Source organism: Lepidochelys olivacea, assembly GCF_965140295.1.
Source record: "Lepidochelys olivacea isolate rLepOli2 genome assembly, chromosome: 4".
Classification (NCBI taxonomy): Eukaryota; Metazoa; Chordata; order Testudines; family Cheloniidae; genus Lepidochelys; species Lepidochelys olivacea.
Genome location: NC_140414.1, coordinates 50225110 through 50248068, shown reverse-complemented (window position 1 = coordinate 50248068; position 22959 = coordinate 50225110). Strand labels below are relative to the sequence as shown.

Here is a 22959-nt window from a genome sequence, read left to right as displayed (position 1 = left end):
GGCTTGAGCTGTCACCCCTACCCCGCGTGGAAAGACTGTGGCTCGAGCTGTCACCCCACATTGCAGAGAGGCTGCGGGTCTAACTGTCAGTCCCAGACCCAGGTGGGAAGCTTCCAGGAAAACATGGACGTATGGTAACCCACCTTTCCATACCCTGAGACCTTCACTTCTGCACAGCTGCTGGTGGTGGCGCTGACTTTAAAGCTTGGTGCCCAGCCAGCAGCCACTGCTCTCTGGCTGCCCAGCTCTGAAGGCAGTGCCCTAGCCAGCAGCAGCGCAGAAGTAGGGATGGCAATCCCACAATCCCCCTACATAACCTTACAGCCCCCCAAAAACCCTCTTTTGGGTCAGGACCCCCATGGTTACGACACTGTGAAATTTCAGATGTAAACATCTGAAACTGTGAAACGGACTATTTTAAAAATCCAATGACCATAAAATTGACCAAAATGGACTGTGAATTTGGTAGGGCCCTACACATACGCTACATACTTAAATAGTAATATACAGTAGTTTTCCTTTAAGTGGCTTACTCCTGGTCACACAAAGATCGGTGGTGGAGCTGGGAAAAAGAACTTGGGAGTTCCTGCCTCCCAGACAATGCACTCACTATTATTGTTATTTGTATAGCAGTAGCACCTACAGACCCCAATCAGGATTGCAGCCCCGTTGTGCTAAACTCTGTATACTTAGATAAAGAATAGAATCCCTGCTGTAAAGAGATTACAATCCAAATCAGATACATCACATTAACTATAATTTTTTTCCACACAAATAGCAGTTTTTGTTCAGGGGATTTCAAATATTCATAAAAGTCACAATTTTTTTCAGTGATAAACTAGTTCTGTCAAGTTCTTGGCAGTGATTTTCCATACACCGCAAGCTGAATAATTCCTACATAGGTGCAGAGTTACCAGCCATACAACTGAAAACATAGCTTTATACATATATTAAAGTGATATAAGAAAGTTACTATTCCCAGGTCTTTGCACATTTCAATAATCTTCTAAAAAATAAACATGCTATGTTTAAAACTCACCTTTCTGCAGGAAGGCCAATCACAAGCAACTTGTCAGATTCTTTCCAGTAAACCACCTGAACCAGTTTCCCACACAAAAACAGGGATGAGCTAGAAAAATAAAGCCAGAAAAAAATGTTTACTTAGGCTTTATGAAGGGTCATCATTTATTCTGAATGTTAATATATAAAGCTTTATGCTCACTTAAATACTGAGTATTCAGCTGGGTCACACAATTGCATTTATAATTATGGAATTTGAAGTGCACACTCTACAAGTTATTTGTAAGGTAATCATCTGCTGTTCAATAGATTTTTTAAACAAATTGATAGGGATAATGGGAAAACATAACAATAAGATCTATTTCTTAACATTTCCACAAACGGTTACTGAAAAAACTGCTAGATATCTTTCCTTTTTTTCTAAATACAGCAGAATACTGGAACACACTAAAGAAAAGGCAGCGAAAAAAATTTCTGGAGAGTGCAAACAAATTAGAAATATTGTCCAGTTTTAAATTAAGATGTATTTATACCAATGATTTTTGCAAAACACACCCAGATTAGTCCGGTGAGCACTGGGAACAGTGAAAATTCTCTACCACGTGGGAGCTCCAAAAGGCTCTGTCCCCTTTTAGGTTAGAAAAATGCATTCTTGAACTACAAGGAGAGCATCCACTGAACCACCCTTTAACAGCTTTCCTCCGGTCCTTGCCTCTTTATTGCCTTTTCCTGATTTCTTTGGAGTGGCTACTGATAAGAGGGATGCTAGCTTTGCACTGCCAAACTGGGCCAGGAATAGACCACCAGATCTGGCACCAAGAGTATAAATATCTGAAGAAAAATGTGTCACTGCACATTAAGATGTAGAGCATGCTGTTAATAGTAATGAGCTTACAGACAGCAGCATTTCACATCCAACATATCTTATAAACTTCCATATAAACCATAACTTTGTATGAGCTGTATGTACAGGGATTGGTTCTTCAACCACTGAAATACAGTCATTTGTATTTAATGGTACAAAGCAATACTACAGTACGTAAAAGAGTGTCAGATAAGAAATGCAGAATATTTTTTCCAGTGGAAACTAAAGAGAGAATTTAGCCAGGCCAAGTATAATGTCCAAGACACTAGGGTTAAAGCCCCTATTGTTACAAAATTGGCCTTGGGACAAACTACCACAAAGGAGAGGACTTGCTTTATGTTCCAACCAAAAGACTCCTGAAGTAACTCCATGCCCCATGTGGGAACCAGGTACTATGTCACAGAGATGAATGCAATCATCTCTTTCTGAGCCACTAAGGTGTTCTTTAGAGGTCTTCCACTTAGCTTACAAAATTAACAGGATTTCAACAGAAAGTGGTACGGCTATAGACTCTAGGCAACATTTTCAGTGGTCAAACCCTTGGTTATATTCTCATATGAGAGACCCCACCTCTTTTGAAAATAGGACTTCAGCACTTTCAAAATTTTTTAGCTGAAATAATGACAAAGGTAAGCCTGAACCATTACAGTATTCAGTGTATTAATCACAGAAATATATGGAGAATGTACATATTTTAAATGGAGAGTGAAGTGGGACAAAAAAAGAGGGTTGGAATCCAATAATCTAGCTACCAGACTATCTCAGATTAAATAGAACACTAACAGATTGAGTTTGTTGGTTGCTGCTAAACTTCAAGATGTTTTAGAAGACTATAAATATCTCTCCACCTAAATTGAAAAGACTGAGGAAGGTGGTCTTTGTCATTAAAGTACTACTGTATTGGGACTCAAGAAGTCTGGGTTCAATTTCTGGCTCTGCCACAGACTTGCTGTGCAACTTTGAGCAAATTATTTAATCTCCCTCTGCCTCAGTTCCTGATCTGTAAAATTTGAGTAACAATATTTTCTAAATCATGTAATTGCTGTGACAATTAATTCATTAACGTTTATGAGATGCTGAAATACTACCCTAATGGGGAACATGAAGCCATAAACAGTGGGTATTAGTGGGTGTAACATCCTGCAGTCATAATGGTACTGAAATTTTCACAGACCACAGTTTCCAAGTATTACTTTCCCCACCATTCCTATTACAGCCTTAGACATTTTAAATAGCAACTTAAGATATCATTGTATCAAAGTGAAATAAAGTTATAAAGAGTTCAGTTTAAAATTTAAAAAAGCAAATAATTTCAGTTTTCAAGCTCTCTTTCTAGGATTAAATCACTCTATTTGGTTCCAATATTTATATTGTATAATAGTCAGTAATGAGTTATTATAGAATTAAAGATCATTGCCATTCACCAGCACAAGAGTGACCACCTTAGTCTTCTCCAACTTAAGGTATTCTAATGTTCTTTACAAACAAAAAGTTAGACACTAGCAGTGAAGTAAATATGAATAGAAAATAGAAAACACAGCAATTCATTATATACTCAGCAACGATTCATACATGAACAGAGATGAAAATCAAAAGCTATTTTTCTGACTGAGGAAATGTTGGACAGAATACTGGTATTTTCTATTACATTTTTCAAACAATATGTAACAGCCTCTAGAAGCCATAAGAAATGATTTTACACTTTAATTTTTCATCTAAATTTGGGAAATATAGTTCTTTACCAGCAAAAGTCAGTCTAAGTGTTCATGGATTTTGTAACCTTTTCTTGAGGGTACAAGAATAGAGAATGTGTAGGACATCTAGAAATAGGTTGCCTTGTTTTAAGGTATTTTTTAGACAGTTTGGAGCTGTCAGAAAATGCCTCTGTGGGAGAATCTCCATTCAGCATCCATAAGGATTTACAAGAAAATCATATAATTACTGGCTATGACGGATGAAGTGTGAGTCAAAGTACTGATACCTATATGGAATGTAAGAGGATGCAAGGGAGAACATATGTGCAAGTCCAAGAATTAGTGGAGGTAAGTGTCTGGTGCCTAAAATATGCAGACTAGGTATATACTAATGGTTTGTGAATAAATGAAGCAAGAAAGCAGCGTACACTAGAAAAGAGAAGCTATAGTAAAGGGAGAAGCATTTTCACAGCTTTTATAGGCTAGACTGTTATATCATGGTTAGAGCAGGAGGCTGCAATTCCTCAACCCAACGGCAGAACACCCAGTTGCATCAAGGAAGCAAGATTGGAACTGAAAAAACCCAACAAATATTAAATCAATCAAAACTAGCAAATATTAACTGTTTTGTAAGCACGAAGTGCCAGAAGCACTTTCAACAACATAGGACAGGAGGAAAACTTAACCGAGATGTGCTGAGATTGCCTCAAAAAAGGAAAGAGGTTGTCATTATTCTTTATCGCTTGTATTGCGTTAGTGCTAGACACTGCACAAACACAGAACAAAAAGACATTTCCTGCCCCAAAGAGCTTACACTGCAGGACATAATCTTCATGTTGCTTTAAAAAGCAAAAACAACTCTCCTCCTCCCTTAGCTCCAAACAAATTAACTTTAAAGAAACGTTGTTAAGTAAATTCAGATTTTAAGTGGAGGACTTAGTCTCAGTCTGGCACATGCTGCTGATGTTCAGCATGAATAAACTATACTTCAATTGAATCAATAATTGCCAGAGCATTAGAATGCATTCACACAATGTAGGGAGAGACAAAGAAGAGGCAGTGAAGATAAAGTAACATAAAAATATTAAAAACAATGCTAGCTGTTCTCCGCAGTTTAATGTTGTGATGCTTAAAAAAAAAAAAAGCACTCTATAATGCTTAGAGCAAAATGGAAGGGTACAGTGCCCAATATCTTTACTATTTACACTACATCAACGACAAAGTGACAATGTATTTACATTTTGATATGTTTCAGAGTAGCAGCCGTGTTAGTCTGTACTCGCACAGACACACCCCTGGAATCCCGACCTGGGATATTCTGTCTACTACCCAAGAGCCATAAACCTGGAAATCCTGGGTGCCCCATCATCTCAGGCATTGGCACCCTGAGAGCAGGATTGTCTGGTTATGTAGACTGCCTCCTCAGGCCCTACGCTACCAGCACTCCCACCTATCTTCGAGACACCACTGACTTCCTGAGGAAACTAGAATCCATCGGTGATCTTCCTGATAACACCATCCTGGCCACTATGGATGTAGAAGCCCTCTACACCAACATTCCACCCAAAGATGGACTACAAGCCGTCAAGAACACTATCCCCGATAATGTCACGGCAAACCTGGTGGCTGAACTTTGTGCCTTTGTCCTCACCCATAACTATTTCACATTTGGGGACAATGTATACCTTCAAATCAGCGGCACTGCTATGGGTACCCGCATGGCCGCACAGTATGCCAACATTTTTATGGCTGACTTAGAACAACGCTTCCTCAGCTCTCGTCCCCAAAGCCCCTACTATACTTGCGCTATATTGATGACATCTTCATCATCTGGACCCATGGAAAAGAAGCCCTTGAGGAATTCCACCATGATTTCAACAATTTCCATCCCACCATCAACCTCAGCCTGGACCAGTCCACACAAGAGATCCACTTCCTGGACACTATGGTGCTAATAAGCAATGGTCACATAAACACCACCCTATACCGGAAACCTACTGACCGCTATTCCTACCTACATGCCTCCAGCTTTCACCCAGACCACACCACATGATCCATTGTCTACAGTCAAGCTCTGCAATACAACCGCATTAGCTCCAACCCCTCAGACAGAGACAAACACCTACAAGAACTCTATCAAGCATTCTTACAACTACAATACCCACCTGCTGAAGTGAAGAAACAGATTGACAGAGCCAGAAGAGTACCTAGAAGTCACCTACTACAGGACAGGCCTAACAAAGAAAATAACAGAAAGCCACTAGTCGTCACCTTCAGCCCCCAACTAAAACCTCTCCAACACATTATCAAGGATCTACAACCTATCCTGAAGGACGACCCATCACTCTCACAAATCTTGGGAGACAGGCCAGTCCTTGCCTACAGACAGCCTCCCAACTTGAAGCAAATACTCACCAGCAACTACATACCACACAACAGAACCACTAACCCAGGAACCTATCCTTGCAACAAAGCCCATTGCCAACTGTGCCCACATATCTATTCAGGGGACACCATCACAGGGCCTAATCACATCAGCCACACTATCAGAGGCTCGTTCACCTGCACATATACCAATGTGATATATGCCATCATGTGCCAGCAATGCCCCTCTGCCATGTACATTGGTCAAACTGGACAGTCTCTACGTAAAAGAATAAATGGACACAAATCAGATGTCAAGAATTATAACATTCATAAACCAGTCGGAGAACACTTCAATCTCTCTGGTCACGCAATTACAGACATGAAAGTTGCAATATTACAACAGAAAAACTTCAAAACCAGACTCCAGCGAGAGACTGCTGAATTGGAATTCATTTGCAAATTGGATACAATTAACTTAGGCTTGAATAGAGACTGGGAGTGGCTAAGTCATTATGCAAGGTAACCTATTTCCCCTTGTTTTTTCCTCCCTCCCACCCCCCACAGTTCCTCAGACGCTCTTGTTAAACCCTGGATTTGTGCTGGAAATGGCCCACCTTGATCATCATACACATTGTAAGGAGAGTGATCACTTTAGATAAGCTATTACCAGCAGGAGAGTGGGGTGGGGGGAGAAAACCTTTTGAAGTGATAAACACCCATTTTTTCATGGTCTGTGTGTACAAAACATTCTCACTGCATTTTCCACTTCATGCATCCGATGAAGTGAGCTGTAGCTCACGAAAGCTTATGCTCAATTAAATTGGTTAGTCTCTAAGGTGCCACAAGTACTCCTTTTCTTTTTATATGTGTATATAAACACAAATACAAAGCACCAGTAGTAGCTCCAAAGATAAGGCTCACAGCACAATTTACTTTCATATCTATTTTCTATGAAGAAGATTTTTGATATGAATAAGTTACTTATTTTAGTATCAGGTCAATACAGAAACTAATGCTTTCCACAATTTCTCTAACAATGACCCATGACTACCTGATAAAATAGAAACCAATATTTAAATAAAGTAAAAGGAAGAAGGGCAATTAGCATTATGTTAAATGCTCCATCTTAGGTACTGAAGTTCATGTCTCGTTGAAGAAGCAGAATTCAGACCTTTATTTCTATTTTTTTGGCAGGAGTCAGTTTTCTGTAAGACTTAACAAGGTATCAGCATATCTATTTTTAGGTAGCTGTGCCTAGTCTACTGAAAAAGGTAGAAACCTACATTTTTTATTAAATGAAATCTTAGAATTTTCAGAATGTAGTAAACACTTTGGAGTCCCTATAAAATCGCTAATTCTACCAGTTTTGTATTTAAACAACAACAAGACTTTCTCCTTTTGGTGCTAAGGGCAGGTGGCGTGGTGTTGTTGTGATTTTTGAGCACTCCATTGCGGGTTTTCAGTTAGGCCTTTACAGTCTCCACCATGGAAGATGTTCCAGAAGTGACTTGAGACTAACAGCCCACTATCCGTGTCCAGCTCTCTGTGCTGGGATAGCTGTAGTCTGCATCTGTCAAACTGGGCAAGGGGATATATACTGCATAGTCAGAAATGAATTATTTTCAGACACTTCCACCTTCTTAAAAACAAAAATTACCCTTTAGTTTAGACCAAGCATAGAACATTTCAACCCAAAAGGAGAATTTTTCAGAATTCAGAGTGACCGCGGTCACAGAGGATGCTCCCTCACCCTGGATTTCTCTTTGCAAGTAGACTTCACACCCTCTTACCTAAGTTCACCACAATGTACTTTATTTACCATAAGGTTTTCCCCAAATTTCACTGTAGCTCTAGGCACAGGGGAAGAGGGTGGAGAGAGAGATCTCAACCTCTCTGAAATCCTAGGTTTCTTTGCCTTTCCTTCCAGCCTTCCCTTCTCCCTTCCTATCTTCCATTTAACAGTCCCCAGCTGACGAGCTGAATCTCTTTGTTAACTGGTTAATCACCCAGTCCTAATCAATTATCTCCCAGTTTGGCCCATGTGGGAGCTGTTACAAAGTGCAAAGAGTGATGAGCTAGCCCTAAGATACCCCAACTCTGTCACACCCTCACTTAGGTACATCAGGCATCTGACATGGACATCCAATGTCAGGAAGGCCACTGTACATGATGCATACCTCTTAAACCTGGCTCTCTTTGGATTCCCTATGAAGCTGGTAGATGAGTTTAATTGCTAAGCATACAAACAATAAAAACAATAGCCTAAACAACTAGATTATTTTATTCTAATTATGCTGTCTATACTAACTATATTACTTGTTAAACTAAGGCACTCAATATTTATTTTGAGAGAAGGATCCGGAGAGGTTCACATCCATGGGCTGCAGCAGATGAAAGGAACTAAGGTGGCAGAGGGCCCCATGCCCCCTTTAATAGCTTTGCCCTCATAATGTTTGGGAATGCTGAGGAAAGAGGTAAGTGGGATGCACCAGTGCTCTAATGGGCGCTGCTATGAGAAGGTTCCAACATCTGAACTGCACCAGCTGGTGCTTCCCTGGAGTGGGAATATGCAGAGGACACTCAAAGAAGTAATAATGAGTTGCATAAACTGGAAAAGGTCATAGCCTTTCCATCACACTTAAGTCTTATCTACATAGGAAAGATTTTTCTGTGTAACATCAGGTGTAAATTTCAATGAATGTAGTTACACTAGCATAACCATCCCCCACCCCAAGAAGATACATTTATTTTGGTACAACAGTGACTTTTTTTAATTTAGCTTATGTTGCTTTGGAAGGGTTTTAACCTGAACTAGAAAAAGGCACTCACACCAGAATAAGAGTGTCCACACTGGGGATTATATGAGTATAACTATATACCTGTATAGCGGGTAAAACTTTCCAATGCTTCCTTAGAAAATGGCTGACAACAGCAGTTCTTGTGCTAAATGCTTTTTTTGTGCACATGTGGATATATTCTACCATCCAGTACATATCCACGTTATAGACCAGGAACATCAGTCACTGAAGATTACCACTTATCACCAGTTCACTGTGACAGGTTTGATACTTAGACACTTACCGACTGATGTGACTGGCACAGAACATATAAATCAGGGGTCAGGAGGGAGTAACATGAAGTAAAAATGGAACCTACTTCTAGTTTGTGAAGATGGCTGATCCTCATTATCCCTCCTTTTCCTTCACTGGCTTCCTATTCCCAAAGATTTCTTCTTCCCATTTTTATACAGCTTCATTAACTTCTCTCTACCTTACATATAACCAGGGCCCCATGTATTCTCTGGCCACATCTACATTTGGAGGTAGGGGCGTGATTCCCAGCTCATGTAGACATACTTTCAGTAGCTCTCATTGAACTAGCGGGATAACAGTAATAGTGCAGTCATGGTAGCATTGGCAGCAGTGGCATGGGCCAACCACCCTGAGTATGTACCCAAGAGGTCCAGGCTGATTTGTACTTAGGGTAGTTAGCTCATGCTGCTGCTTGCCATGGCTGGTGCTACCATGACTATACAACTATTTTTAGCTATGTAAGCTAGTCTGAGTATGTCTATATGAGCCAGAAATCACACCCCCAGTTCCACGTGTAGACATACTCTCAGATTCTAAGGCTGTGGAATTTGCCAAGCAAATGTGTTCTACAGTTTAAGCTTTCATTTTTTAAAACTATTATGCCTCAGATTTTATGGCTGAGAAGAAAATCTTGAACTTGAAATGTGAACTAAGTTTAAAACTGTTGCAATCTCATCTTCTTGAGTCTGCAAACAGACTTAAAATAATGGGTGAGATTCTGTGCTGCACCTCCAAAGATGATGTAGTTACGTGCTGAGAATACAAAAATCTTTGACAAATCAAAAACACACAAAAATTTGGGAAATAAAATAAATTTAATATCAAAATTAATAAATAGGAGTTTATGTACTGACTATCACTCATTTTAATATGTAACTGAGTTAAAATCTTAGTTTTTTAATTTAAATTAAGCTGCTACAGAATGTCCAGTCTGCCTTACTAAAATGATACAGAATCCAGGAATCTTGCTAAAGAATTTAGATCAAGCTTGACTGGGAGTTCATAAGACCAGATTCTGTGATACGTTACATAGTATACTAAATTTCTAGCCACCGAGACCGAAAGCAAAGAAACAGACCAGTATCACATAACCATTCACAGTACAGCCACATTAGGCAGACCAACTTCAAGCAGGCTATACCAAATAAAACAGTACTGATTAAAAGGTATTACTGATTCTTGTTTTGACTAGGCATAATTACAAAGCCTTATGTACAGATGTTTTCTTCAGTATAAATAAAAAGAAAGGGAAGTTAAAAAATAAATAAAAAGGTTTTGTATTAAATTGAAAATACTGTTACCTGATAATGTGGGCTCCAGTCACATTTTCCAGCATATCACAGAGAGTGAGAAATATTCCTCTCACACTTTTCAGCTTTTGGGATGCTTCTGATATGGGGTATTGGTAAAGAATTTCTTGCTGTCAGGATACCAAATTATTAGTCAGTTAAGCAAAGGAAAAGATTGCTAAAGAAAAAGTATATCCGCAACATCAGTTATTTTAGACCTGAAAACTTTTATCACATACCTTCCCAGTATATTATCTAGCACTGGTTTGTCAGGGCATTTCCAGACCTTGCTACAAACTTGCAAAGTTTTTAAGCATGTATGTTTGGAAAAAAGGTTTTTGTAAAACTTTACTATGAGGGAAAATATATTCAAAAATTAAAAACAACATTTTGCAGAATTTCACATCTTAAAAATATTTTTGTCATTTTAAAAGACGACAGTCCCGTGGAATCTGATTTGTTCGTGTTTGTACAGCAATCTGAACATGTAATCTATCCCCTAAATGGAAATCTGTGAACCCCTTACTCACAATGGCAAGCATTTACTCATACTAATAGAACCATGGTGTTATTCATTTTTCAGTTATGAGCTGTGGGTTCACAGCCCCTCTAAAGATCAGGCCCTAAACTACAACATAAATACACAGCCTTTCTACACAAACATCACTGATGATATATTTACTTATAAACCAAGATATTAGTAGGTACATACTGAAAAAATTCATAGGTCATTAACTAATATGGTGTTGAGCATGCAATTGTTTACACATGGGTGCACAGGAACAGAAGTCTGCCTGAGGGCAAGAAATTGCAGAATCAGTAATTGTAGGGGTAATAAATCTTTAGGTAAATTATTTTACCTGATTCTTTCCACTCTTTTAAATTCCTAGGTTCTTTAAGGGAAATCCTGTAGTTACCTATTTTACATAACAGTTATATTAATTACTTCAGAAACCTTTAACTTAAAGCACTTTTGTGTGGGAATAATAAACTAAATAAAGGATAATGTCCACATACTTGGTGCAGTTTGTCAACCCATGAAATGTTCAGAGCTAATAACTGATACCTATAGAGATATGGCAACCTATACAGTGTTTTCAATCTTTACTAGATGGCCTGGAAATAATCTAATTGAAATAGCAAGTCTACCCAAGATAGAGAGGTCAGGAGATACTATTAAAAATTAAATTATCTTTCTTAACAAATAAAAGCAACAGTGAAGTCATTAACTTTTTTATTTCATATGACAAAGCACATCCAGACAGTGCCAAAAGTTTGTTGGGAAATTTTATTTTCAATCAGACTAAAAGAATTTCAAGTCTCACTGTTGAGAGAACTGGCAAGCTCTGCCACTCTCATTCAATTTAATTTGCTCTATTTTTAAATACTTATTTGTAACAAGGATTTTCTGCATCAACCTCTCATTAAGAAAAAAAGCCTTTTCTAATTACAGCATTGCAATGAGTTAGAAAAAAAGTCTTTTCTTTCCCAATGAACAGGGACCTTTACACTGTTCATTTGAGAAATAACTATACACTTTCCCAGGGAAAGAAAAGACAAACATAACAAAAGATCCAGCAGCACCATCTATATATTAATGAGTTAGTAAGGTTTAGTACCTATCACCACACAAGCAGATCAGTTGTCTTCCAAGCAAGTTGAAAAGTGTCATTTTGTCTAAATGGTGCAAAGGCCAAAGACAACTGAATTAATAAATTACAAAGTAGTTAATCTTAAAAGAATACAATATTTTGTGAACCGAACACTAAAATATTGCATGGAAATATTTTTTGTCAGTAAATCCCACCTCTTCTATTTCCAGTATCCTTACTTCTCATATAATGAACTGCAAAGAAACAGTTTGCTTTAATCAGAACAGTCTTGGCACCAAGAAAGATGGCTGAAAGGACTCCTGTCAAAATAGAGCTGACCACCTAAAAACCTCCCACCACCTTCCAACACAGGACACTGACAAAGGATGTTTTAAGTTGTTCTTACACCGCAGTGAAAGGAGACAACAGTCTTCTGCTTTGCTGTACACAAGAAGACTGTGAGCCCTGCAAGATTCATTCAAAAGCTATTAAAATAGGAACTATTACTGCCAAATTTACATGGTAAGTATTTGGAAAGGCCAACAGGGTCTCATTAGTTGCTCAATAATGCTTGCTTTACATAGAAACTAAACAAATTCTTCCAATACTGATATCAATCATTTAGAAAAGACATGAATAACATTATTCTCTTAAAACATGACGTCACTGGAAGACTGTCCAAGTACAGAAATCTGTTACAGTGGAATAAAATATTTACTCTGTTCTAAAAAGCCCAACTGAGACCCAGCCTGCCAGCTGAATCCGTGATTACATGGAAGACTAATTTCCTTGTAGGGAGATGACTTTTACATTATGATACAACAGCCAGAGCTCTGTGAGGCTTAGGATTCTTTAATTCTGCTTTTGAGTGCCCAGGGCTCATAACTGGGAAAACCTAGTATAAATTGCCATTATTTACTAATGAGGCTAAGATGTGGTCTGCACACCAAACCAGCCACAAGATAGAGATGAAAAGCCCAGTAACAGATCACTTATAGAAGACAGATAGACAAGTTTCTTCAATTCTAATCCAAACTACTGTAAACTCTGGAGTCTGGAACAGCATATCCTTATTCATTCATTGTTAATAGGATAACATTAAGGACAATTTTCTCCAAAAGGCATGGTGTTCTTTTGGTAAAGTTTGTGTTTTTATGAATTCAACTGTGCCATTTAAGCACAGGACGGCATTAGTGGCTGTTTAAGATTGCACTGCCTCTGGGGTTGCTCAGAGAAGAATTTATCCCTGGAATGTAGGGGGAGCAGGCCAGCTGCAACCTCTTTTTCAAAGGTGTAGTGTACTACTCCTTACGCTGTGCCAGTCCTGCCACACAGAAAAGTGTGGAGAAGGGATAGGACAATGGTGCCATGTGGGGTAGCGAGGGAGTGGCCCTCACATACCCAAGTGCAGGGACTGTAACTGTGCCACATCTAACAACCTCCTAATGAGGAAACTAGTAGCTCTGAAACGAGATAAGCCTTGGTTATCCTTGTATTTTTCACTATTTTAGTAATATTAAGTTTATGTTTTTCACCTAGACAATGCTGCCTCTTTCTTTATAAGACAACCGTCTCTAGCCTTATCATATTGGATGAACGGGGACAAGGAGCTGCAGCATACGATTTTGAAAAGAAAAATTAACCATTTGCAACATGTTATAAGTGAACTTTGATTAAGCTTCTTATTTTTATTTCATTGCCAGTTGAGAGTACCTTATACATTCTTATTGTGGGAAAATACCAAAGTGAGAAATGTTCTGAAATTTTCTGTACATTAATGGGAGAAGTCTTAGGTTGCAAAAAACAGAAGAAAGTGAACTAGAGTGGTCCTGAGGATTTATAAAAGACATTTGTATAAACTACTTTGTACCATAGCCACCTCTGATAGTGAAAGTGTAGTCCCCTAAATGATATGATAGAGGCTTGAAAAGCAAAGCTTACAGCAGGGGCTCTCAAACTTCATTGCACCACGACCCCCCTTCTGACAATAAAGTTACGACATGACCTTGGGGCGGGGGGGGGGAGGGGAGGGTGCATCGGAGCTTGAGCTGTGCCGCTCCAGGTGGGGAGAAAGGAGGCCACAGGCCAAGCCTAATGCTGGCCCTGGTGACCCCATTAAAATCCTGACCCACAGTTTGAGAACTGCTGGCTTACAGTATTATAATGTAGCCTTTATCCCAATGCGGGGTGGGAGGGTAAGAATGTGTGTGTTTTCAAAGAACATTACTAGGGTTGAAAAGTTAGGAAATGCCATATTTATAGTTGCCTGTGTAGCGTTAATTCTGCCCCCTGTCTGTCCATCCTGAACACTGACTGAAGCAGGAGTCCTGCAGAAAAAAATAATATGAGACAGTATCATAAGGCATACACACAAGGGGCTGAATTAAGTAGTTGTAAATCTGACATATCCTAACTTTCAAGAGTTTGATTTTGCAAACTAAACAATATTCTTTAATGTAGGAGGAAGGAACAGCGGTTAAAGTAATTTCTTAAGTTACCTTCCTCTCCCTCACAAAGAAAAACGGTAAAAACAAATTCCTTTATGTGCACCTGTAACACTCTCCACTCCGTAATGCATTATCAGAAGAGTTTGAACCCTAACCGTCATCATTGCAGTGAAGACATCTGCCACTTAAACTACAGGACAAATTGCATTAGTTGGCAACTGGAGAAAGTTGTTATCCCAGCAGAGGGATGGACCACTAGAGATTAGTCAGCAGCAGGAGAGGAAAAGAACATAGCCCGTCCCAGCTCTTTCTCTCACCTGCTACCCTGGGAGTTTGGAAAGCTCCTGCTCTATATAGTGCCCCAGAGTGAGTGAGGGGAAATAGGCTCCTTGGATCAAGTGTTGAGTCCAGGGGCAATTTAGGGTAGGGAGCCTGGTTGCTGCCCCACGTGATGCTCCTAAAGCAGCCCTGGAGTCATGTTGGGTCCAGGGCAGGGATAGAAGCCCAGCCCAGCTCAACTATCTCTCCCTACCTGCTACAGCAGTTCTGATAATTCCCAGTCATTCCTCAGGCAGCGTGTGCTGCGGCTGCTTTGTTTACAGAATGAACCCAACCTTAGAATGTTCGTGTCTTCAGTTATACTTGCACTCTGAAAACATATTCCTGACAAACGTAAGTGAGAGAAAGGAAATAGCAATTCTCAACAGTTAATATTTCAGCAAAAACTGAATGGAATTTCATAGGACAAAGAAAGGGCATTTCTGGAGCATGAGGGTGTTGTCTGTGCCTAATATCAATGGCCTGCTACAAACAATGGAAATGTTAATGTTTTTCAAAGAAAAGGTCCCATTAATCCTTTATAATGGAAAGTGCTAGGTAACTTAAATATAGGGTTTGCTACCAGCTTCTCCCATAAAAAAAATTCTGATGAGTTGGGATGCTTTGTACTTGTATAGTGCTTTACATTTATAAAGTGATGTTCAAAGCAGCATGATAAGAATATGGCAGGTAATTGTTAAAACCTGAAGATAATCCTTCTCACTTTATTTCTATGGGCCTATGGTAATGTTCTTTATGGAGGGACTGTCAGCAGTGCTTCAAAATGCAATTAAAGATTGTAAGATGGACTCCTAACTTTTTCCTGGAATTTCAGGCCTGATTTCTATAATAGACATAATAATTTTGCAGACACTTTGACCATAAGAGGGAATCACTTACAAAAGTATTAGTAAACATGAGGTACCTTTATTTAAAGTCACAGCAATTGACATCATTATAATTAGACTCAGCAGAATCTAATTTTTAACTTTTTGCAATTTAGACTAATATCAATTTGTATTTTTAACTTTTTATTTTTTAAGTATTTTAATTTTTAGTTGCAGGAAATTAAGATGAGGTAGGATAGGGGTTAGGGCAGCGCTGACAGTGGGTATGCAGCGGCTGTGCAAGGGGCTCTCTCAGCAAAGCAGAGACCCCTACCCAGGTCTACAAGGAGGAGGAAGAGCCCCCACCTGGGGAGGCCACCTTGTTACTGTACATTTCCTGCACAGGACAGACCTTTTCAGAAGTGGAGTGGCCTCCCCTGCAACTGAGAGCTTGTCCTCCTCCTCCTTGCAGCCCTGGCCAGGGGTCTTCTGCTCTGCCACACCAGAACTGCAGCCTTCCCAGCACCTTGCACCCACATGGATCCAGCATCTTTGGCTCTGTGGCTGCACCCTCTGTGGCTCCACTGTCACGGCTCAGCTCACTCAATCCCATGACAGCAGAGCTGCAGAGGGCGTTCTGCACTACTACAGGGCTGGTGACACCACATCCCTGCAGGTGCTGCACTGACTGTTATCGATGGGTTTTTTTAATCGATTTGAGTGTGTTATCTGAAATCAACATTTACTGCCATCTATTGACTAAATTGAATCTTGCCTGTCTTTTGCTTCATTTGGTTGACCACATACCTCATCCTTAGATGTTTCAGAGTCCAATTTTAGTGTGAGGTACATAACAATATGAGGCATGCCTTGGATAGCCAGCTGAAGGTCCATATTATCTTCTCCCCATAGAAGCTTGACGAGATTGTTCATAGCTGACTGTGCCTGTTTATACCTTTGATGAGATGTTCCTTCATTCTCAAAGACTGAAGTTTCAAATGTAAGTTTCACCTATTAAAATAATTAAATATATTATAAAAATGGTGCTGTTCTTAAAGTCATGTTTAATGTCAAATAAATAAAAATATATTTTGGCTTTAAGAAGAGCTGTAATCTCCTCTATCCTTTTTTATGGTTGAGAGAGTTCTCTAAAAAGAAATTTTTAAACACATATAAAAGACATAAGCATTGAAAAACCCCTGTGGTTTGAAGAAAGCCACTTATACATTCAACATTATATAACCATGTATTACCAATGACAAAGCCAGCTATTAAACACTTTATAAAACGTGTGAACTAGGCATGTGGCCTGATATGTTTTCATACTTGATTTTTATGGTTTTAAAAACAGAAAAATACAGTTCCTGCTCTGGATTTATTTGAGCACCCAATCTAGCACCACCATTTTGAAACATTATTACATAACTTGTTTCAAAATGGCATCATTTACACATTTACATGTTCTTAAGGTTCTTTTTCAAAAGTATTTCCTTAACATTTTAAACTCATCAGTTTAGAAAGGTACATTAGTACAATGTAACCTACCTTGGTTGGACCATAAACCACCAACAACCTTTTAGTAAATTTTTAGAACTCAGTGGCCACTGAATTCTTCACCACAAACTAACTTGCCAGTACATTTTCATTGTTCCTTGCCATATCAATTTTTTAAAAAAATTAACCAGGAAAAGAAGTGCTGTGCTGATTTATGATTGGATGTTAACAACTGTCTTTTATATACCATCAGTAGAAAGCACAAACATATGTTGTGTTACCTGATGTCCCAATTCTTCCAACAATCAAAGCACGACCAACTTGCTCTCGATAGCATGTGACACTCATTTATAAAAAGACAAAATGATTAAATTCATTTTACAAAAAATTGTACAGTTGACAACTATTTTAGACTACTTTCTTTAAAAATAAGTATAATTTTTAGCTTTGGGTATATACACTGGAATTTTAAACAACATAAAATCAAAGCATAAGTTTGGTTTGGAACTGGATTCTTCATTTTTCAAAATTTATTTTTAAATCTGCATCTTTATGTACAGTAGGTTTCTGAAAGTAATTTTATTATTTTAAAAATGATGAAATTAATGAATAAAATTCTTACTTTTAATGACAACTGCACATTAAGTATGGGAGAGGGAAAACAAAGGAATTTTTATTTCTTGTCTGAGCCTAAAATTGTACCTTTCAGAAAGGGGAAATAAAATGTTTTACCTTCTTGGATGAAGACTTGTTTGCCCATTTGGAAATTAACTTCAAAATATCTGATCAGACAAATGTTCCAAAGGCCGTATACTACATGCTAAAATGCTGTCTCCATTTAAAGCCAATGGGAGCTTTGTCATTGACTTTACTGGAACCTTGATTCTGTCCAGTGAACTAGAGTAACTGATGTGAGAAAAAACGCTTATGCTTCCCCAATAGCAATTAAGCTTAAGAAGCCTGAACAAAAGCAAGTAGTGTGTGTGAAAAAAAAAATTCAAAAGAAAATCTAGCAAGCGATATGGACAGTATACAATATTCATGCTTGTCAACAAAGAGCAGAAAAGAAGACTATCAGGTACTGCAACCATTTCTACATCTGACCCTCCACCTCCCCATCCCAGCTTACTCCCTTTCTACCTGATGAGCTTCTCTTCTCCCATTCCTGCCACTTCCAACCTCTTCCTCTTTCCCCTTGCCCCTTTCTCCTCTTTTGGGCAGCACTGCATCCAACTCTTCTTCTTCTCCCCCTCCATGCTGCTGTCAATTCCTACCCATCCAGCTCCTCCCCATCACTCTTCCCTTCTCTCTGATTTCAACTCGTGGCTCTCCCTCTTCCTCTCAATATCCCACTGATATCTTCAGTGGCTTCAAAGTTCCATTTTGATGACCCACCCACCCTTTAGTGACCCATCTTCTCACCCTGACTTCCTCATTTGACCTTGAGCCTTGGTTCAACTCACCCACTCACCAAATGTACATTCACTTGAATAATCTTCATCAAGCACTACTTTCATCTCTGATCCATCACTCTCTGACCATCTGACCATCACCCATCTGCCCCCTCCCTCTCACAGACCCTTCAGTTACTTCTAGTACAGGAATGGTGATGACTTCTCTTCTGCTTTCTATGTCTCTTCCCTTTCTCCCATTGATATGGTTGTTGATTCTCTCCACACTTAACTATCCTTCACCTTTGTCTCTTTAGCCCTCTGTTCTGTCACTGTCACCCACAGCTCTGGCTCTCCCCTAACACCTGCTTCTTTCATTCCTGCTAAGTGTATCTTGTGGAAAACCTGTGCCCATGCTAACAACCTTCACTACATATATGTTCTCTCCTCTTTCAGTTCTGCCATTTTCCTAGCCAACGGATACTCCCACCCTACCTATCCTCTCTCAAACACTGAGATGTTGACTCCCCCCTCCACTCTGCCAGCGATGCCACCCTCCAGCAACCATTTGTTATATTTTCAAATAACACTGTGATTTCTCCAGTGCTGCCCCTCATACATGTGAGCTCCGCATAAACATCCACAAAACCACCTCATTGTCCTCCTTCAAATCTCCCATTTAAAACTCCGCTTTGCTGTGAGGTCTACAAAAAACTTGATAACAGAGATGCAGCTGATGTGCTGTGACCACTGTTTATCATGCTCTCATTGTTTCTCTGGACTCCCCCATTTGTCTGTGTCTACCTCTCATCTCTTATCATACATAGAATGTACATTCTTTGCGGCATGGACAATTTTTTTGTTCAGCATCTAGCACAATGGGGCCCTCATTCATGACTGGGGCTCCTGGATGCTACAAGTAATACAAAAACAACATGGAGTCTGGGGACAGGACAAAATGATGCCACAAAGTTGGTGGTCGTGCATGATCTTTCCATCCTTCCATATGGGAAAGTGGAAAATCCTATAAGACACTCTTGGCCATTCCCTTTTCCAGCTCCAGTAGAGTTTCTGGTTAAAGAAGACAGAGCCATCATGAAAAAATCATATTAAGAAAAGGATAAGCTGAATACCAAGAATGCCAAATATCCAGAAAGATGGCTTTTATTATGGGCAGAGATGGCAGTGTCACCTAGTTAAAGTTACCTGACACCTCCCTGTCATAAAACCCTGTTTTCAGTAGCTTATAACTTGCCAAACTTTAACTGTTCAGGCTGAAGACACCATGCCAGGTGTCTGCCTCTGACTGAATATTTTTGGAAAGTTTCAGCTAAAATGGTTCAGTGATTTCCAAGAATGCAGTTAGGGAAAAATATGTTGTTTTGCCCACTTTAAAAATTCTTACAACTATTTCATTGAGAAACTCTAGAATTTCTATGCTGTTGGAGCAGGGACTATGCCTTTTGCTTTTCTCATGAAAAGCCATCCAAATTTGGCCAAGTTATAAGACTCTGAAAATCACAGTATGCACAAAGTAGAAGTTTATTAGACGCTGGCAACATTCTCCAAAGAGTCCATCTGTACTGAGCATGCACCACCCCAAGGATGCAGGCACTGAGTAGAACTTTCCCTATAATTGCTCCACCCAGCTGCCAGGGGCTGCTGTGATGCTGGGCAGCGGAACTGAGGGAGACAATCTTTTTTGGAAAAAAGAAAAGGAGTACTTGTGGCACCTTAGAGACTAACAAATTTATTTGTCTCTAAGGGGCCACAAGTACTCCTTTTCTTTTTGCAGATACAGACTAACATGGCTGCTACTCTGAAATCTTTTTTGTGCTCTCAATGCTCCTGCTGCTGGTATCCAGGCAGCATGCAGGAGGAGGATGAAGACCTCTAACTCAAATGCAGAGGGGTGAGATACAGAAATGGGGATAGGAGCACAAGCCAGACACAGCAGGTTAATGGGAGCAAAGGGGGCAGGGAGAGAAGGATTCATAATCACTCCAGCACCACTCTACTCCAGCACTGAACTCACAATTCCTAAGACTTAAGAAATATGAATTCATCCAGCTCATTCAGTGAGCACCATTCATCCTGTGCACTGAATGAGGCAAGAGTCCTGTGGAAAAATGGTATGTGATCAATTACAGCCTGTATCAAAATGCACAAGGGGACCACATTAAAGTTGCACAGGCAACCTGCATTATGGCCTTTCCTAACTTTTGAGCGCTTGACTTTGCAACCTAAATAATATTTTTTTCACATAGTTTATTTGTATGTAATATCTACGTATGGTGATAATCACTTACTTTGAAATCATTCATATATACAGTACTCTAAGCAGCAGGTAGTACCATGCATCCAAAATTCTGCATCATCAATTCTATATACCAGTTACAGGGACAAATTCACTGCTCGTGTACAACAGGTGTGTTGTATTCTTTTGTGAGAACATGGCTGTAAGCCTCAGGTCATGGCTAAATTCTGACATTCTGTCTACTTAAGATTTCTCTGTCATTTCAAATATTCTTCACTCTCTCCTGAGTGGAGGAAAGCTGCCACCTTTACCTGAGAAGTGGTTACCTTTCAGTGATACATGACATAATCTCCAGCCAGTGATACATGACATAATCTCCATGACACAATCTCCGGTGAAATGACTGGTGGACCCCTACCTCCACAAGCACAACTTCAAACTGGCCCTCCACTACACAAGCTGGAAGTGGCCTTCTTCCCATGTCTTGAACCACCTTTTGTCATCCACAATTACCCCTTTACCTTCAATCATTAGCTTTCCTATCATCCTGTCATCTGGGAATGGGGAGCAGACTAGAAGTTTAGCTGCTCCTAACTCTGGGTTGTAAGGATAGGGGTAGTCCAAAAGCAGCGCTGGAACATGTGGGACTACAACATCAGTGCTCAGGGAATCATCCATTTAAAAAAAGGTCATTTTAATGGTCACCCATTTAAAAAACAACAATACTTTTTCTCACTTCTCCCACTTAAATCAGGGTGAAGGAAGCCCAAAGTCTGTATATATATTCTGTAAAGTTTGCCAAGTGCTTTGGGATCTTTGGCTGAAAGACACTCCAGAAATGTCAGTTACATTCACTTAACTGAATGTTTTCAAATTATTTGGTTAAAATAGATCCTGGAGAAAGTAAGAGATTTTTTTCTTATTGTTACCCTTATGACTAGGGTATGGTAGAGCCTGTGTGTCTTGCAATAATTTCATGGGACATGAAGAAACATAGTCAGCCAAGCTGAACTCAATTAAGTAAATCACTGTATTTACTTAAGCCTGTTCTAATATAGGGTCTGGTTTTCTTTTCTAAACAGTGGTAAAAGAAAAGAAACCTTGGGTCCAGACTCATCAATATTCTTATGAGCAAAGCTAAGCAGAAGTGGGTCAACACTAGCAGTGATCTGTGTCAAATTAAGTAGCAGCTGATTTGGTTACAGCAAGTTAAAATGTAGGTCCTGTATGGAACTAACAATGTAAATATTCAGGATTCTCTCAAATCCTTCTGAGGCTGGGATACTCTGTAGTCTCTAGATCATGTTCAAAGACTGCTATAAAACCTTCAGATATTCAATGATAATCTGGGTTTGTTAAAATGAGGATATTTTTGTTTAGTTTTTTATTTACTTCTGCATCTCTCTACCTATTTTATTATTTGCATTGTGATAGTACCCAAACGCTTCAGAATCTGGGCATGATTGTGCTAGGTGTTGTGGAAGCAGACAGGTAGATGTGGTTCTTGCCTTGAAAAAATACAGTCTGATGTAGCAACTGTTTGTGGTGCTGGGTGGGCGTTTGTGGTGCTGGGTGAGTATATTTTACAAATATGCTAAACTGGGCGTTATCTATCCAAAAATTGATATTTGTGTAAGATAAGCACAATCCTAGAAGTATTACTTGCAGGCAAGATAAACTATATTCACATTCACTGGGGCTAAGAGAAGTTATAGAATTTTTTTCTGAAAAGGCAGATAGCAAAAAGTTATATATATTTTTTGTATGTATAAGTTATGTATACTCACAAAAGAGCAGTGGCAACTTATTATGGAAATAACTGACTTAGAACATTACAGTTTGTCTTAACGCAGCTGCAAACTTCTTATATCCAATGTCTTTTGCAATGCTTAGTGAATGATAATACTCTAACTACTCAGTTTGTGAACAAGCACTCTTTCTTACTAAAGCTTGCAAGCAACGAAACTTCTGTTTCTGCTGTGGCATGAACAGAATGTTTTCAATTGCAAAAAACCAGAACTATATATTAAAATTCTCCAACGGTCTATTTAGGGAATCACTCTTCTGGCTTGATTTAAGCTGGTTCGGTTACTAGGGAATAATTGCACTTTAATAAAAGGTTTTGGAAAGCCAACATGAGAAACAGTTATACATTTCAAGCAATCACTGTCTGCTTGACAGATTAACCGACAAATGGGAATGTTAAGGCTGCATTAACATTAACTACTATAAAAAAGTATATATGGGATGTTTGAGCAACAATATATATGCTCTAATTGAACAAGGATACAGTTAATTAAGCAACA

General features: G+C 39.2%; 1 protein-coding gene across 4 annotated transcripts in view; it reads right to left on the bottom strand.

Annotated features, from left to right (window-relative positions):
* INTU (inturned planar cell polarity protein) overlaps positions 1 to 22959 on the bottom strand; it is a 112642-nt gene that overhangs the window by 43575 nt on the left and 46108 nt on the right. For all 4 annotated transcript variants that reach the window (XM_084626363.1, XM_084626365.1, XM_084626362.1 and 1 more), the window contains exons 4-6: positions 16319 to 16522; positions 10340 to 10458; positions 1040 to 1129 (exon numbers count right to left, since the gene is read on the bottom strand). In XM_084626363.1, coding sequence (XP_084482489.1) covers positions 1040 to 1129; positions 10340 to 10458; positions 16319 to 16522 — 413 coding nt within the window. The remainder of the gene's footprint in view (positions 1 to 1039; positions 1130 to 10339; positions 10459 to 16318; positions 16523 to 22959) is intronic.